Source organism: Pantherophis guttatus, chromosome 8 (assembly GCF_059756535.1).
Source record: "Pantherophis guttatus breed Tessera chromosome 8, ASM5975653v1, whole genome shotgun sequence".
NCBI classification, from domain to species: Eukaryota; Metazoa; Chordata; class Lepidosauria; order Squamata; family Colubridae; genus Pantherophis; species Pantherophis guttatus.
This window is the reverse complement of record NC_142070.1, coordinates 31,299,053-31,317,111: the sequence shown is the minus strand read 5'-3', so window position 1 is coordinate 31,317,111 and position 18,059 is coordinate 31,299,053. Positions and strand designations below refer to the sequence as shown.

General features: G+C 39.0%; 1 protein-coding gene across 2 annotated transcripts; it reads left to right on the top strand.

Moving 5' to 3' along the window:
* Window positions 1-759: 759 nt before the first annotated feature.
* On the top strand, window positions 760-17,428 carry NOAZFP (nucleolar atypical zinc finger). Of its 2 annotated transcripts, none has more exons than XM_034401489.3 (10): window positions 760-1,407; window positions 4,560-4,689; window positions 6,784-6,803; window positions 6,891-6,961; window positions 8,854-8,933; window positions 10,062-10,188; window positions 11,789-11,893; window positions 13,540-13,586; window positions 15,557-15,674; window positions 16,388-17,428. In XM_034401489.3, the coding sequence occupies exons 2-10, from the start codon at window positions 4,570-4,572 to the stop codon at window positions 16,663-16,665; spliced, it is 966 nt and encodes a 321-aa protein (XP_034257380.1). In that variant the 5' UTR covers window positions 760-1,407; window positions 4,560-4,569; the 3' UTR covers window positions 16,666-17,428. The 2 variants fall into 2 exon arrangements, with proteins under 2 accessions (XP_034257380.1, XP_034257381.1); XM_034401490.2 differs by lacking the exon at window positions 760-1,407 and adding an exon at window positions 1,613-1,768.
* Window positions 17,429-18,059: the final 631 nt, after the last annotated feature.

Genomic DNA, 18,059 nt, shown 5'->3' with positions numbered 1-18,059 from the left:
TGCGGTCTTTGATTTTTTTAGAACTCACTGTAATTTTCATATATACTTTGTCCTAAAATGGCAACAAAAATCATCCCCCACCCTCCATTTCTAACAATTATAGTAACAGGGGGTTTGGGAGTTGCAATTTGGTCTTTGTTCCATAGGTGCCTAGTCAAATGGATATTACACAAATAACCAATTGACACAATGTATGGATCCTGCTTCAGGTTATTTCATCATCTTGTGCATAAGACTGTTAGAAGAAATATCCTTCTGGGTTCAGCTCCAAGTGGGGAAAAAGACACTGGAAACATGGAGACTGCTTGGAAAGATGGTTTAATGGTGGACAGGATCACATGGCTTGAGTTTCTGATCAGAAAAAGGGGCTGAGATGCTGCGAGTCCCTGGTTTTATGCCCTCTCTGGCTTTGAACTTCCTGGGGCCCATAAAGCGTATCCTGATTGGATGTTAGACTCCCAGGGGGTGGGGATCTTAGCTGGCCTTGCTGGCCATGTACTCTTCCCAGGGGCCATGTGTTGAGTTTCTGTTGCTAGATGGGTCCCATTGTGTTAGTTTCTGTTGCTAGATGGGTCCTATTGTGTTGCAGATGATGGTCCTTTGACAAAGGATTGGGTTTCTGCCTCTGGCCCATTGACAAAAGGGGGGGGGAGGCAGGAAGGTGGGAGCTGCTTTGTCTTTAAAACATGTTTCTCCATTTCTCATCCAGGGAAATACATTCTGCCTTTTTAATATTTCCTAAAATATTTCATTCTTCTAGGAAAGGGGTGGGTGCTAACTTCCTACAAGACATTTTGCTTCCGATGGACATGAACCATTAGCCATATAGGTTTTTATGCCAGAATAAAGTTCAATTAACGTATTGACATATTTTAAGGCGCCACAAAACTATCTATGCAACAGGCATCTCCCTAAAACAACGAAAAGAGTTGGTTTTGTTTTGTTTTTTATCACAACGAGGGCTACGGTCCGGAAGCAAGACCCACCGAAGACCCATTTCTGGCGGAAGAGAAACAAGCCAAGGTCTCAGTTGCATCAGTGCTTTCCTTGCGTGGCAGCCAGGAGTTCGCAAAAGGCAGGGAGGTGAAAAAGCCAAGCTCGACCTCGCCATTAAACCCACTTTCTCAGCCTGCCACCCAAGCGACCCTCCCTGCCTGCTGAGGCTTCGGGAATATCCCTCACCCACCATTTCGCCACGAACCGCCCCGCACCCGACTGAGGGCAAAACTAAAGCAGGAAGAAGCTGCAACAGTGGCTCCAACCGCGCCTGCTCGCTGGCCCCGAGCATGCTCAGCGAGCGCCAGCGATGCCTTTTGCAGCAGCTGAGGCCGGAGCCCACGCGCCGTTTTCGGCTTCTCTGGGAGGCTGAGCTGTCTTGAAAGGCCTGAAGAAGGCCAGTTTAAGGCGGTGAGCGGCGACGGGACGGGATTCCCGAGCCGGGGATCGGGATGGGTCCGCGGTCATCGAGGCAGGCGGATTAAACGAGGGGCAGGGGGTGCTAGGAAACGCGGGCGGTGGAGCAGCCTTCTCCGGATTCAGGGTCGGCAAGGTGTGGGGACTACAGCTCCCACGATTCCCTGCAAAATGTTGCTGGCTGAGGATTGTGGGAGTTGTAGGCCGAGGGCGCCGGGTTGGAGGAGCACGGATCCCATCTGGGATGTTCCTGTTAAGGGGGACCATAAGAAGCCGCTTTTCTGGCTCCCACAGCTGGAAGGACTATCGCTCCAGCGCTGCGTGGTTTGTGATTGCAAACAGGCTGAAATCTGGAGTTAGTTGCTTCAACTTTACCTCTCTCCCCCCCCCTTCTTGTCTTTTTCTTACTCCTTTTCCTTCCGTTTTTCAAGGAGTTTCGATGATGGTGCCTTTGCTTTTGTGCTTGATTTAAATTAAACCAGTTGTGCCAGGAGGTTAGGCCTCGAAAGGATTTGAATCGGAAGCTTCTTTGAGACCGGAGTAACGAGGGCAGAGCTTTGCAAGTTTGCAACGTGTGGCATCTGGAGATAGTCTTTTATTTTCCGGCGTTAGCTTAGATGGGTTCTTTCTTGGAACGTCTTAGGTAGTTAAGAGTGTAGTTATAGAGCGCAATTGTTGTGCTGTTGGATTATTCATTTGTATTCGTTTCCTTCGTTCATATTTATACCTGCTATCTTGTTCATAATCATAAGTTTATTTGTCAAGTATACAGGTAAAAGTATAAACATAATTTGAATACATGAAAAGAGTAAGTAAAAAGGAATAGTAGGATAGGAACAGTAGGCAGGTTGGTGCACTTATGCACACCCCTTACAGACCTCTTAGGAATGGGGTCACGTCAGTGATGGGATTCAGCCAGTTCGCACTAATTCGGGAGAACCGGTTGTTAACTTTCTAAACAGTTTGGCAAACTGGTTGTTGAAAGAAATCATTAGGGCAGAGAACCAGTTGTTAAATTACTTGAATCCCACCACTGGGTGAGGTCAACAGTAGACAGTTTAAGGTTAAAGTTTTGGGGGTTTGGGGAAGAAACTACAGAGTCAGGTAGTGCATCCCAGGCATTGACCACAAGTTTGACAAAATAATAAAATAAAATAAATTTATTTACTGGCACAAAGTGCATTTTGTAATTGAGCATGTTGGTTGTTCTTTTCAGGCAGTGTAAATCATATGACTATTGAGTCATACATAGTCTGGCCTGGTCAGGTTTACTGGCCATTTCAAAAGTTAGAGTTTAACAAAACACATCTAGAGGTCAGTGTATTGCAGGGGGTTGGTTGATAACTTTGGCTGTAAAAGGCTCCTTTGATTTCAAACCCAAAATTGAGCCTGGACACCAATTGGATTTAAGATTATTTTATCAATTGGACACTTTTTTCTCTCAAGAACCACAAAAACATTCACCTCTCCCCTTTTTCTATATATTATGGGTTAAAAATTCTTAGTAAGCTAACTAATTCTCCTGATTTTATTCATTATTCTCTTAGGTAATTATTAGACATTGTAGTACAGTTATAGTATAATTTAAAAATATTCAATCCATGGTTTGGGATTGGTATGTTTGGTGCTTCCCAGTATTTTGCAGAAAGGAATATCATATAACAAGTTAATAAGGTTTGTTTAGTTCCCTCAATATATAACAGAAAGAGGATGAAACTTCTTGCCCATCTGTACAGTTCTGACAAACCATGTATAATAACCTAAATTTAATACTGCTAGACATTTTATTAAGTTTCATTAATTAGGAAGAAAACCTGAATTTATATATGATATATTCCCCAGAATGATAGTTAGCAAAAAAAAAAAATTGTTATGCAAGATTATTTTTTTTAATAAGAACTAGGTTCAGTGTGGAAAGCTAAGGAGAAAATTAAATCATATAAATTATATGTAATTTTTGCCCAGAACATGGCCTGATTATGGTTTTGAATGTTTTTATTCTACTTCTATTTGCAAATCTGTGTATTTTGTGATTTTCTCCAGGTCTTTCTCTTTTGTCAGTGACTCTGGGCTTTCTCCTCTGAACCAATTCTTGAATTTGCAATTAAATGTTTTGCATGGTTTAGCTAACTTGACTCATGTTAGCTTGCACAGTTGTCCAGTAAGAGCCATGATGGCACAGTGGTTAGAATGCAGTATTGCAGGCTAATTCTGCTGACTGCCAAGTGATCTTCACCAGCTCAAGGCTGAGTCAGCTTTCCATCCTTCCGAGGTCGGTAAAATGAGGATCCAAATTGTTGGGGGCAATATGCTGATTCTGTAAACAGCTTAGAGACAGTTGTAAAGCGCTGTGAAGCTGTATATGAATCTAAGTACTATTGCTATATTAGGGTATTGGTGATGTAAAAAAGCAGCACAATACATATGATTCTTGAGAGCACTGCAAAACAATGGATAGCTTTTTTCTGGATAAAGCCTATATTCCAGTGCAGGAAATTTCATTAGAATTGTCCTGGTTCTGGACATACTGTGTGTTATTTATACTCATTAGAATACATACAAGTATACTTAACAAATATATTAAAAACTACATAATTTTTCTTGCTGACAAATCCAGACATTTAAATATGAGTTGGAGAAGAAATTATTCCAATAAATTCAAAATGGTAATTTCAGTATCTTTGGTATTCAGATCACAAGCATATTTCAGTTGGATTCACATGACATTAACCATAATGTGATTTATTTGATTTTGCTTAGCATATTGTATAATCCAGTCAGTTTTGGTTTATCTGGCAATACATTGTTAAGCAAATGACATTTTATTGTATGATGTAGTCAAATCCCTTCAATTTTGTTAGACAATTTATTTTGATTCTATGTTCACTTTTTGTCCCAGTTGCTCATAGTTTTAGGAAGAAAAGTAGCTTTTCCTAATTTAGAGACTGTAGTAGTTATTGGCTGCTGACGAGTGTAATATCACCATTTGGGGACCAGTGGCCAGGAATGGCCATTGTAAATTTAACAGTTCTACATCTTTGCATCTGAGCATTTTTATGGATTCATTAATAAAAATTCAGAAGTAGAGGCATGTATTCTTGGTGGAAAATATGGGGCAGACTAATCCTGATAAATGTTTTTTCCAGGAAGTGAAAAATGCCGAAGAAGAAGACAGGTGCACGGAAGAAAGCTGAAAGTCGGAAGGAACGGGAAAAACAAATTAGAGCTTCAAGGGCTAATATTGATTTGGCCAAACATCCCTGCAATGCTTCAATGGTAATATTTAGTTTTTAAAGCTTTTTCAGTGTCAGATGTCTGATAAAATAATAGAATGCTAAAAGTGATCTCCTTCCTTTGTCCTGCACAGAAGTATGGTTGGGTCAAATATTTTCAAACTTTCTTGCAGTAAGGAGAACGCATGTGTAATCTTATAAAACTCACTAATGTTAATAGATAAGAAAAGTACATCTAAAAACTATTACAGTAGACAAGGAACATCTCTTTACCTTCTCTTGAAAGGTTTCTGGTATATAGAGGATTTAAGGGGGGAAAAGATGAGGGATCCAGGCTTCATTTCCCTGAATTAAAAAGAAATGTGTATAAAGATGGCCAAACTCAAACCTGCCTGAATCCATATTCCAGAACTGATTTTTGGATTATTTGGTTTTATACAGATATAGTAGGAAGATACTTGATAAGGTCAGCGAATATCCTGATAGGTCATTTTCAGTTGCTATCCCTTGGACAGATTTCCAGCCCTTTAGAGAAGCTTGGAAAGTATTCTGTCCTCTAGAGCTGCATTTAGTCCTCTAAAAGTTTAATTGTAAACATACAATTGTTGGCTGTGGTATCTACTTCATATTGTGTGGGTGTGGATGAAAGGGGATGAGCAGCCCTTCTTATCTAAGATGGGAGAGGCAGAAATTGCCTAGATTATTCCAAAATGTTACTAGCAATAAAAAAAAAGGTTGAACTCCCAAATTATGAAATTCTTTGCTGGAAATGCTTCAGGAAAATCTTGTCTCCTTTGCACATGCAGAATGTGTGTTCTTGTAGCAAAATTGACCTTTGTAATGTGATTTTTGAACTACAGGGACCTTAAAGATCATCTTCTTTTAATGACCCCATAATCCCTTGCAGGGTGGAGTCTGGGCAACTGAATGGAGCTGAGTGTTTACTGGCCAGATGCCCTTCCTGTCGCCAATGCAGAGTTTTGTTCAGCAGATATATTCTCATTATGCCCAGAGAGAGAAATATCTGCCTCTACCTAAGTTCGAGCTCACAGCCTCCTGATTGTGAGGCGAGAGCTCCACCTCTAGGCCACTGCACCACTCTACTGGGACCTTAAAGATGATCAGTAGAAATGAAATAACTAAAACATATTCAATACCAAGAAGCTAGTACAGGTCCAGTTCAGAGTAATGGATGATATAGAAAGATCAAAGATAATAGATACCGGTAGTTTGGTTCTTTTTATGATTGCCTCTCCAAAGTATGATGTACGGTGCATTACAAATTGCCTTTAATTTGATGAGGAAGCATTGCTGGGAAGCAACTATTTGAGTTGCAAACCAGTTTCATAATAGATTTAGGAGGATTAAAGGAGACAACGTTGGTATGCAGTTAAAATTATACTGTGAACCAGCTCAAATAAGTAAGGTTAGGAGTGGAGGAAAGCATTGCTGGAAAGCAACTGATTAAGATGCAAACCAGCCAAAAAATAAACTCAGGAGGAAGTGGAGGAGACAATACTGGAGAATAGTTAAGCCAAACCGTGAACCAGTTAAATAAATAGAGATAAAAGTGGCGGAAAACACTGTTGGGAAATAGCTATTTAAATTATGAATTAGTTAAATATTAGACTTTAAAATAAAGTATTTTGGGAGTGACAAATTTTAGATGGAAATGGTGATTGATTTAGAAACAATTAAGAAAGGAGGAAAATATTCTTTGTCAAGATTATGGATACTAGTTGCCATTTAAAAGAGGTACAATATAGACTCGATATAATGGGTCTTAGAAATGAGGAATATATATGAAATATTGATTGTTAAAATGACAAAGATTTGGAATGATGTCTATTTGGAAATAATTGTTTAGAATTTAGGGTGACATAGTAGAATGTTTAAAATCTAAATGTTTAGAATAAGATTTTTTTTCTTTTTTTAATTTTTTTTTAAAGAGGTAAATGGATAAAATTTGGAACAAAATTGGTTGAGGGAATGTGAGTAATTGTATTTACTTTATACCGGATCAAATCCTTGCTCTAAAAAGATGTATTTTATGTTTTATGTTTTTAAAAAATAAATTGCCTTTAATTTGCCAAGCCTAAAAATATGGATATAAAAACCCTGTTTCTTTCTTTTACAGGAATGTGACAAATGTCAAAGGTAAATATTCCTTTTCAGGATTTTACATACAATTTTAAATACATTTGTTTAGCTATTTGTTTCATCTTGTTTTGTTTATTTTAACAGGCGGCAAAAAAATAGAGCTTTTTGCTACTTTTGCAACTCTACTCAAAAATTACCCATTTGTGCACAGTGTGGTAAGTGTGCCTGGTTTAACATTTTGATTACTGGATTGCAACAATAGATTTCTGCTTTGGGTTAGTTTATTTTTTTTTCTGATTTCATGTTTCAGAGGTGCTCAGGCTTTCATTCTTTTGCTTCTTTAAGTATAGTGGTTTTAGGTATAATTATTTAAGTATTGTGATATGAGATACTTGAGTTAAGATGAAGTGAATTCCAGTGTCCAGCAGTAGTTTGGAGGTATATGTGCATACAGGGCAAGACCACATGTTGTTTTCCCATTGCATCATATGGATATTCTGAGAAGTTTTCCTCTGTGCAATAAACACCTTCAGTAGCCTGCTATGCAAAGGAGTGCCAAGAATGCAGAAGCAGTGATGTTTGGGGAAAGTGCAGAAGCATCCATGGCAGTAAAAACACGAAGTTCCCAGCTAATCCAGAATTAGGGCACAGTTCTTGAGCACAATTGTCTTATTAAAAGAAATATAGAAATTATCTAAACAGGAAAGGGAACTTTTAATAGAGATGGTGGAATGTGATTTGGAATGGGAAAAGGATTGTGCCATTTTCTGGCTGTTCCTTTTTTGCTCTAAAGATTTTCCTCCTGGCTTTCCTTTATTTTCCTCCTTTTCCTTTTTATTTTGTATTCATTTATTCAGTTTCTACGGTCTCCCATCTCAAACAAGCGACTCTAGGAGATAAACAATTATAAGAATCAATTAAAACAAAACACAATAAATAAAAATCTGCTCCAGCAATTTACCTCTTCGCAGCAAGCAGCAGAGCTGTGTGCAAAACAGCTGATAGCAAATCAGCTGAGAGTCGGGAAGCCAATCCAATCAACTGAGTCTCCGGAGAAGGGTGGCATATAAATCAAATTAAAAAAAAAAAAACTTGTTCTAATTAGGCTGTCCTGAAGCTGAAAGGAGCTGTTTTTTCTTGCTATTTGCTTGCAAGGAGGTAACTGCCGTGAGGCAGAGGCCAGTGGGTGGGCGGGGCTACATTCGGTGTATAAGACGCACCTAAATTTTCACCCCCTTGTAGGTGGTATATATACGGTATATATATACAGCGGCTGCAAACAATTATCCATAAATGTTGATATAACCAGGAAATTGAGCCTTTGACATATTTGAACTTCCAGGCCCAAACACATAATCAGGTCAAAAAATAAATATTATGTATCTCAGAAGGGCTTTCTCCCTTGTGAAATTTGGAGTTGTACATTTATGGTGCACCCTTCTTTCTTCCTTTGTATGCCATTATTGAATCTTTATTTCTTGGTGAAAAAGATCAACCCATCAGGAGAATGTATTGATAACAACTTTCTAGCTCCCATCTTCTGCAATGATCACTACAAGTCACCACTTCTAGTTATAGTCACTACACTACTTGTCCGCTTTAGGCATGAAAGGGCGACTTTGGACCAGCACTCTATCTCAGCCCAACTCACCACATGGGCTTTTAGTTGTGGGGAAAATAGGAGAAGGAAGGAGTATTATGTGTGTTTGCCATCCAGGTCATGGTTGTCCCAAAAGTCAAGAGTCAACTGGACTTTATGGTTTTTCTTTGAAGACGTTCCGCTTCTCATCCAAGAAGCTCCTTCAGCTCTGACTGGATGGTATGTGAAGAAGCTCCTTGGATGAGAAGCGAAACGTCTTCAAAGAAAACCCAGAAAGTCCAGTTGACTCTTGAAAAAGCACCTTTGGGTCCCAGATTGATTCCTCTTGTGGCTTATACAGCCCACATTTTTAAAACAAAACAAAACAAAAAGGAATCTTTCTCAAAATTATTAATTTGATATGTAAACAAAGAACTAAAAGTTCATAGAATTAATTGAAATGTGTTAGTTGAATGACATTATTAATCCTTAACTTCTTAAACAATATTTTTATGTCCTTTGTAATAGGAAAGACAAAATGTATGATGAAATCCTCAGACTGTGTCATAAAACATGCTGGAGTGTATAGCACTGGGCTTGCAATGGTGGTATGTATCTGAAGTCAATTACATGGCTAAGATTTACAGTAGGTTAAGTAATTATTGCAGAAAGGACTTGTTTGGCAGCATTGGTGTCTTCTGGGTAGCAAAATGTAGGATTGGAATATTTGAATGGGTATTTGTGCATGCCTAAATTTCAATGAAATCAATTTAGCTGCATTTAGAATGAACTGGATTGTGTCCACTTTATGAAAATATTAACGTACAGGTAGTCCTCGACTTACAACAGTTTGTTTAGTCACAGTTTGAAGTTACAACAGCACTGAAAAAACTCATTTATGGTTGCACTTATGACCATTGCAGCTTCCTCATGGTCACGTGATCAGAATTCAGAAGCTTGGCAAGTGACTCATATTTATGACAGTTGCAATGTCCAAGAGCCGTGTGGTCACCTTTTACGATCTTCTGATTGGGGAAGCCAGATTAACTCAACAACCGTGTTACTAATTTAACAACTGCAGTGATTCGCTTAACAACTGTGCAAAAAAAGGTCGTAAAATGTGGCAAACCTCACTGAACAACAGAAATTTTGAGCTCAGTGGTGAATCGAGGACTACCCGTATTTGCTTTGAGAGAGTGAACAAGCATGGAATCTTAAAATGGAAATGAAACAAAATTAGATAAATGGGCTTCTGCATATTCCCTTCCCTTGGGTAAGATCTTGGCATTTAGGCCCGGAAAGTGATCAATGAAAACTGGCCTGATATTAAGTTGTTTCTTCCCATTTTTTTACACATTCTGGTTAGGCAGGAAGTATAGGAGGATTGATCTATCCAGGGAAAGTTTCCAGGCGCTCTTGGTGTGCTTTGGCACTTTCATTTGGCCTAACAGCATGTTCCATATCTAGTGGAACACCTTCTTTGGTACTCTGGTTTCTTTTCAGATCCTATGAATCTTTCACCTTTTAACTTGTTTTATGACTTTGTGTCAAGAATGGGAAGTAGAGTTGATACTAAATTAAAGGTGCCAGTAAAGATTGAGAATTGAGAAAGCATAAGAACAAGGAGTATATTGGTGGGGATTTACTGTCCCTGGAAATGCATGTGTAGTCAAGGAAAATGTCTTTCATTAGCAGTCAGACATAGCTGATAATAAATGTTACCTCTTTTTTCATAGGGGGCCATATGTGATTTTTGTGAAGCTTGGGTTTGCCATGGCAGAAAATGTTTGAGCACCCATGCCTGCATCTGTCCTCTGACTGATGCAGAATGCATTGAATGTGAGAGAGGTGTCTGGGATCATGGTAAGTTATTTCTTGGTGAGAAGGAACCAAATTAATCTAAATTATCTGTCTTGTATTCTTGCAATTTCTCCATCTGTTCCTTATGAATGTATGTCTATATGTGGGCTATCACGCACACACACAACGGAAGCTTTAGGATAATGTTCTGTGGCAAAGTTGATTGCAGTCCATGAAATTTATGCAATGATGTTTTAAATCTTTCAGGTTTTCCACAAGACTTTTTACTGTGACTACTAATTCTCTTATGCAGGTAGTCCTCGACTTATAACCACAATTGAGCCCCAAATCTCTGTTGCTAAGCAAGACAGTTATTAACTGAGTTTTGCTTCACTTTACAACCTTTCTTGCCGCCACTGTTAAGTTAATAACACAGTTGTTAAGTAAATCTGGTTTCCCCATTGACTTTGCTTCTCAGAAGATCGTAAAAGGTGGTCACATGACCCTGAGACACCGCAACCTTCATAAGTATGAGTCATTTGCCAGTTTTGTGAATTTTGATATTGTGACCATGGGGATGCTGCAAAGATCGTAAGTGTGATCGGCAGTTTTTTCAGTGCTGTTGTAACTTTGACCTGTCACTAAATGAACTGTTGTAAGTCAAGGACTTACCTCTATGTTAATATTTTCATACAGTGGACACAATCCATTCTAAATTTTTCTGAATTGGGATTCAGATAGTCTACTTGGTGTCATGACCAATAACTAATGCTAGGGATACTAAAGGTTTTCAAAGGAAAGGTGAGTTAACAGTTTTTCATTTGGACTTGTTTGTGGAATACAGTAAAATACATGGGAAAATCCCATTGTCAATTAAAATGAATCTAGGATTAGGGTTAGGATTAGGATTACATCTACTTGGAGTCATGACCGTAAACGAATGCTAGGAGAGATTCCTAGAAGTTTTCGAAGAAAAGAGAAATTGACAGCTTTTCATTCAGAGCTGTTTGTGAACCATAGTAAAATATTTTGGCCATCACTCCAAATAGACCTAACCCTAAGCCTAAGCCTAGATTTATTTAGTGACTTTGAATAGTCACTAAATGAATGGTTGTAAATTGAGGACTATCTGTATTTTTATCTATATTTAAAGAAAATTAAAAGTTTATATTTTTAGATAGGGCCTGGTGGCTCAGCAGACTAAAAGCATTGTGATTAACATCAGCTGTCTGCAATTACTGTAAGTTCGAATCTCACCAGGCTCAAGGCTGAGTCAGCTTTCCATCCTTTCTAAGGTAGGTAAATTGAGGACCCAGTTTGTGGGGGCAATAAGCTGACTTTGTATAAATATACAAAAGTATGAAGGCTATTGCTTAATGCATTGTAAGCTGCCCTGAGTCTCCGGAGAAGGGCGGCATATAAATCAATTTTTTTTAAAAAAAAGATATGTAAGAAAAGGAGGATGCAATTTTACAGCTAGCTGGTAAAACACGTACATAGTGTGACTTAGCATACATGGTAAATAAACTATAAAGTCGTGGGGTTTTTTTGTATTTTCTTTGTGGGTAAATTCAGATTTTCTTTGTCTTCAGTTTTCAGTCTCTGGTAGGATATGCTGCAATTGGTTTTGATCAATCTGCATTCTTTTCACTGAATCCTACAGGTGGCAGGATATTTAGCTGCTCCTTTTGCCATAATTTCCTTTGTGAGGATGATCAGTTTGAGCATCAAGCCAGCTGCCAGGTTCTGGAAGCTGAAACCTTTAAATGTAAGTTTATTCTTAATGACTCTATTATCAAATTAAGCATGCTTTTAACTGTTTCTGTGATTTAGTTCAAGCCCACAAGGTAGTTCAATAATGAATTTCAAATTGATAATTTACAAAGTAGTATGAAGTGGGAGATTATTGGCCCTGTTACTTTCATGACTGAATAATAGAGTTGGAAGGGAGCTTGGATATTTTCTAATCCAAGCCCCTGCTCAAGCAAGAAATGCCATAGCATTTCAGGTAAAAGGTTGTCCAGTCTCTTCTTAAAAATTGGTAGTGTTTGAGTACTCACAACACTGGAGGCAAGTTGTTCTACTGATTAATGGTTCTCACTGTCAGGAAATTTCTCCTTAGTTCTAGGTTGGTTCTCTCCTTAATTAGTTTCCATCCATTGCTTCTTGTCCTACCCTCAGGTGCTTTGGAGGATAGATTGACCCGGTTTCTAATATATAATGCTTGCTATATTTGAAACAAACTTGTATGCACAATACCCAAGTTTAAGGAAGTGGTGTTTAAAGAAAGCCAGGAAAATGACTGAAGCTTAAACTAGCTTCTGTTTGTAGATTCTGGTCTTGGAAGAGCCTTTTTATAAAGGCTGCAGTTTCTGTATCGGAAGCCAGGCACAAAAAAACATTCCCACTTCATGTGGATCTAATAAAAGACCGTGTTAGGCATAAAATGCTTTATCCAGTTTTGGCTTAGCAAATTATGTAAACCTGCTGTGGTTTGCAAACCAGGGTTTATGAATTCTGTGTGGTCTAAGTTCAACTTTGTTTAAAAAGTGAGTAGTTTGCTATACTACTCCATTGTTTTAAAATTATAGAAAATTGTTTTTTTTTCTTTTTTCTGTTTTTAGTTTCTGTTGCTTTATTGAACTCTTGTTAAATCTGTTTTGTTCATGCCCCACTTATTTTTGTTCATATATTATTGTGTATTATAGATGTTTAGTCACTGATTAACACTGGGAGTCTGTATGGATTGCAGAAGTGTGCAGAACTAAGCAATCAATGCCATTACAACATTACGTTAAGGTGCCAGTGTACTGTCACTGGGAACTGAATATAGGATGTAACATTCTGAATCAGAATGCATTCAAGGATGTACTACAATTAATTTTCCTATACGTCAGTACATGCAAGACTAGTACAGCTTATGATTGGTACTCTATGTGGGCACTCCTTACCCAAGCACCAAGTTTATGATCATTCCTTTTATACATCTCATCCAAAACTACCTGAATTTTTCTATCACCATCACATCTCTTATCGTTTAATCCAGTGCTGCTTTTTTTGTCCTTGCATGAACAGTGTGTCCAGAAATTGGACATGAGGAAGGAGCAATGCAGTGTTCATGTTTTGTTGGGCAGTTCCTCTCATGAGATGCCTTTGGGTGATGATTGGAGTCTTTGGTCTTAGATCAGGACTCCTGCAATTTGCTACTGAAATGAAACTGGTCTTGGTGCCTCATTAAAATCCCCATTTTCTCTCATCTCTTAAGTGTTCAGTTCCATTGTATTTTGCTGAGGGAGAGCCTAAGGTTGTCCATTGAACTAAAGAGTCGACCTTGATTTAAAAGACAAAAAGAAAAAGAGGGCAAAGCAACAAGAACTCTCCTCATTCAGCCATGCCTTTTATTTTGCCTATTAGGTGTTTCCTGCAATCGACTGGGGCAGCATTCATGTCTCCGCTGTAAGGTACAAGCAAAAACATTTCCAAGTAAATGTATCGCATTTCGTATTCACATGCTTTCAACCTGCTGGCAGCTCTCATCATTCATTTTCCATAATACATTAAAAATGCTTTGTGGTGGGCTTTTTTTTAATGGTCTGTGTCCTGTTTCTATTATACTTTGATTAACTTTCATGCTGTGATTTCAATGTGATGCTGAAACTTTCCTTCCAGTCACCATAAAACACCAGCACCTGCCCTGGATTATTGTTCAGGTTACCATCTGCTGGTTTCCTTTCATTCAAAGCATTGTAGGTTTTCATATCAACCTGAATATTTCTGCACCAATTGCTTATAACTGGTATTGCTAAAATCATACCTCATTATGCTGCATCTCCTTCATTTTTTATACCTACTACCTTTCAGGGAATTCTGGTAAATGAATTATTTCATTGTCTTCAGGCATCCATACTGTTCTGGATTCTCCAGCTATTTAAAAGTGATAGGATTTCCTGCAGGGTGGTTGACTTTGTTTGTAGTCTCAGCATTTGTTAATAGTGGCAGAATGAATGTACAGGACATCACTATTTAGATATGTGCAGTTATTTGATGGGAGAACGGTATCACTTGCTTCTATTCTGTGTTTCTAGTGTTACAGAATGTCATTATTTTACTGATTCAAAAGATCAATTGTTGCAAGTGATAGTGCAGTCCTATACTTTGTTATAATTAATCCTCAATTTACAACTGTAATTGAGTCTGAAATTATGGTTATAAATCATAGTGATCATAAGTTGCAACACGTGACCAGACCCAATTTTTTAACATTTTTTGCGGTATTCGTTAAGTGAATGCCTTGGTTGTTAAGTGATTTTCCCCAAATGGGTGTTTTTGCTGAAACCAGAAATGAACACTGGGAATTGTCCAAAAACATTGCAAATTGCAGTCACATGACCATGGGGCAATACAAACAGCCATAAAGGTGAGCTGGTTGATAGGCACCCAAAATCGCATGATCATAGGAAGAGTAAGGCCATCATAACTTCAAACGGTCATTAAGCAACTAGTAATAAGTCAAAAACTACTTATATCCTATCTTTACCTCCGATTGGGGTGACACTCTGGAGTCAGAGTTGGTTCACAATCTGAGGATTCTTCTGGACTCTGCCTTCTGCTTGAAGAGCAGTAATAGCCATGGCCAAGAGACCCTTTGCATAAATAGAACTTGTACACTAATTATGTCCTTTCCTAGTTTGGATGGCACTGTTCATGGTCTTTCCTTGTCTTTGTCATCTTCCAATTAGACCAGAGGTCTTCAAACTTGGCAGCTTTAAGACTTGTGGACTTCAACTCCCAGAATTCTGGGAGCATAGCTGGCTGGAGTTGAAGTCCACAAGTCTTAAAGCTGCCAAGCTTGGGGACCCCTGAATTAGACTATTGTAATGTGCTCTATATGGGGGCTGCCCTTAAAGAGCATTCAGAAGTTTCAGCTAGTTCATGATGAAACAGCGTGGGCTGTATTAGGCCGATCATGGTATATCTCTGTAGCACCACTGTAACTCCCACAAGGTTCCCAGATGTTAGTTATTACCTTTAAAGCCTACACGGTATGTGGCAACTTATTTGCAACATTGCCTATCCACAATTGTTTCTACTTGTCTCATTAAATCCAGCAGAGTTGGCAAGTCCTCTCAGTAAAAGAGTATTACCTGATGGGGTCTTGGAAGCATGTCTTCTTTGTCGTGGTGCTTACCTTATGGGACAGCCTCCCTACACAGATAATGATGGCCCTGACCTTGTGACCTTTAGGGGAAAAAATAAAGACTTGAGGGATATTAATGCAGCTAGCATTAATGGGTAGTTATTTATGCATGTTAGATTTATTGGGAGCTCAGAGCTGCTTTTCAATAAGTTTTTAATAATGGTGGGGTTTTGTTTTTACTTTTGTTGGTCACCCAAACACTCATTTTTACTGATATATAAATTATACCTACAGGCATGCTTCTGTGATGATCATACACGCAGCAAGGTTTTCAAACATGAAAAGGGAAGAGAGCCTCCGTGTCCAAAATGTGGGCATGAAACACAACAAACCAAGGACCTAAGCATGTCAAGTAAGTTTGCCTTCCAAGATTGGTACTTTTCATACCCAGCAGAATGGAAGTAATGGTCTACTTAAGATTTGGCTGAGATAACAGAGTGTGTAGCATTGTATTGTCAACTGATTAAGAATGCTTATTCTGAATATTTTTTGCCTTTAGTGGAAGATTATGTCACACTCTTACAAACTCATAATCTGTTGCAATACAAGTAGCCCTGGTTTAATGACCCTTCAGTGACTGTTCAAACTTACGAGTGTACTGAATTAGTGATACTTACAACCAGTTCTCATACTTATGACCATCCCAGCAATCCTGCAATCACATGATCATGATTTGCAATCTTCCCTGCAGGCTTCCAACAAACAAACATAATCGGGAAGCCGACCAAAAGTTGCAAGTTGTGGTATGCGAGATCCTTGGTTATTGATGACTGCTGGAATTGTTCCTAAGTGGCACATTCACATGGCCTTTTGATTTAGGATTACATCAATTACTGAGGGAATTTGCAAGCTCAATTAGCTTCATTAAGCAAGGACAACCAAGGACATCGGTTCTTTAATTGATTTCTTCTAAATTTTTGGTGCATCCATGATGCCCCATAGAAAACGCAAGATAATTTTTCATGCTTTTCTGTGGAATACCCAATATCTATAGCACTTTCCTTGATACATAGATAAGCAGAATATAATGGAAACTTCTGTACCTTTCTCCATTTCTTTTTCCAGCTCGCTCTCTGAGATTTGGCCGTCAGACAGGAGGCGAAGAAGCTGATGGGGCTTCTGGTTATGATGCCTATTGGAAGAATCTTTCATCTGGCAGAGGTGTTGATACTGGAGATCATGATGAAGAATATGATGATTACGAGGCAGAGGATGATGAAGATGATGATAATGAGGAAGGAGGGAGAGATTCGGAATCAGAGGCAACTGATATGTTCAGCAACCTGAATTTAGGAAGGACCTATGCTAGTGGCTATGCACACTATGAAGAGTCTGCTGAATAAAGCTATTGTTCTTAGCACACTTAGCAAGAACTAAATCCCCTTGAACCTAGTAGTACTTACCTTTGGGGTAAGATCTGTGCTTAGGTCTAGTTCTAGGCCTTGCTTGGAAAGGAATAAACAGTGAGAAGATCTCTGTATGTGCTTAGTGAAATTTATGTGTAGCATTGGTATAACAGAGGGAGGCATTTGGATAGGAAAGCTTATTAGGCAATAAAGGTATGGAGCAGTTGAATGAGGCCAAGGAAGGGTTTGGATGGTCCAATGGAGCATCCTGTGTAGGTATTTACATGACATTAGGGGACCTCATATTCTTTCTGCCCATTCAGGACAAAAGTGTGAGGAAATCGAGGCAATATTTGCTTCCATGCAGTCATCAAATGTGAAGTTCTTGAGTAATTCTGGTGGTTGGTTTTGACATCATGCTCCATAAACTAAGAAAATCAGTGGCAATGGGCATCTACAGTTTTTCTGTATCAAAAGTTATTTCCTGTCACGTGCAAATGATTTTTTTTCATAAATATTGATCCAGGTTTTTGCAATGGGGAAATGCTTGCTGCAAGCTATTATAGTTGAATATATAAATTGAAATTAAATTTAGTTTGGTGGTTGTGTCAGCAAGGCTGATCAATACATTTCCTTGCGATTTACTTCTGTAACATTATCAGTTCTTGCCATTTTGACATGCTATACATTAATTGGAAATTTGCAGCCACCTGCAATGTGATCTAAATAAATTTTTGATTTTCTATTTATCGCCATAAAACTGACACTGCCTCTGTCAATCATATTCACTTTCTGTATTTTTTATACTCTGCTGCAAGAGGGCAGTGAATCCGTGGATATAAGATGGGAGCTCTCAAATCAGTAAAAGAGTGAAAAATGAAATAGTGGGACAGAACCTAAATATATATTTAGTATGGATAAATTGGCCTTTCCAGCCTGGTAACGGGGGAGATAGATTAAATTACAGTTCTTGCCATTTTCATCCTATGTGATGGAAAATGAAATACAATATGTCTAGAACCGGGATGGCGAACCTATGGCACGTGTGCCACAGGTGGCACGCTTAGCCATATCAGTGCGCCTCTGGAGAGCCTGGGGGTGGGGTGGGGAAACTTCCGGTCTCTTCAGAAGGCAGAGAGGCTCAAGGCAGCGGAGATGGATTTGTGGCAGGATGTCCCACCGGACGTTGTCAAACGGGCCATTTTCAGCCTCTGGAGGACCTCCGGGGGGGGGTGAGGCTGTTTTCGCCCTACCCAGACTCCTACAGAGAGGCCCTGGAGCCAGGTGAGAAACAAAACCGGACCTACCTGGCCATCGCATGCCAGGGAGCAGGGGCACACCCACACGCACAGGGGCGGGGCTCATAGAATTATGTGTGTGGACACGTGCGC

What these genes read in the sequence shown, in the direction of transcription:
- NOAZFP (XM_034401489.3), top strand. Translation starts at nt 4,570, where the DNA reads ATGCCGAAGAAGAAGACAGGTGCACGGAAGAAAGCTGAAAGTCGGAAG. An exon ending in ATCCCTGCAATGCTTCAATG is followed by an intron (nt 4,690 to 6,783) that starts GTAATATTTAGT and finishes TTTCTTTTACAG; the next exon opens with GAATGTGACAAATGTCAAAG. An exon ending in GGAAGCTGAAACCTTTAAAT is followed by an intron (nt 11,894 to 13,539) that starts GTAAGTTTATTC and finishes TTTGCCTATTAG; the next exon opens with GTGTTTCCTGCAATCGACTG.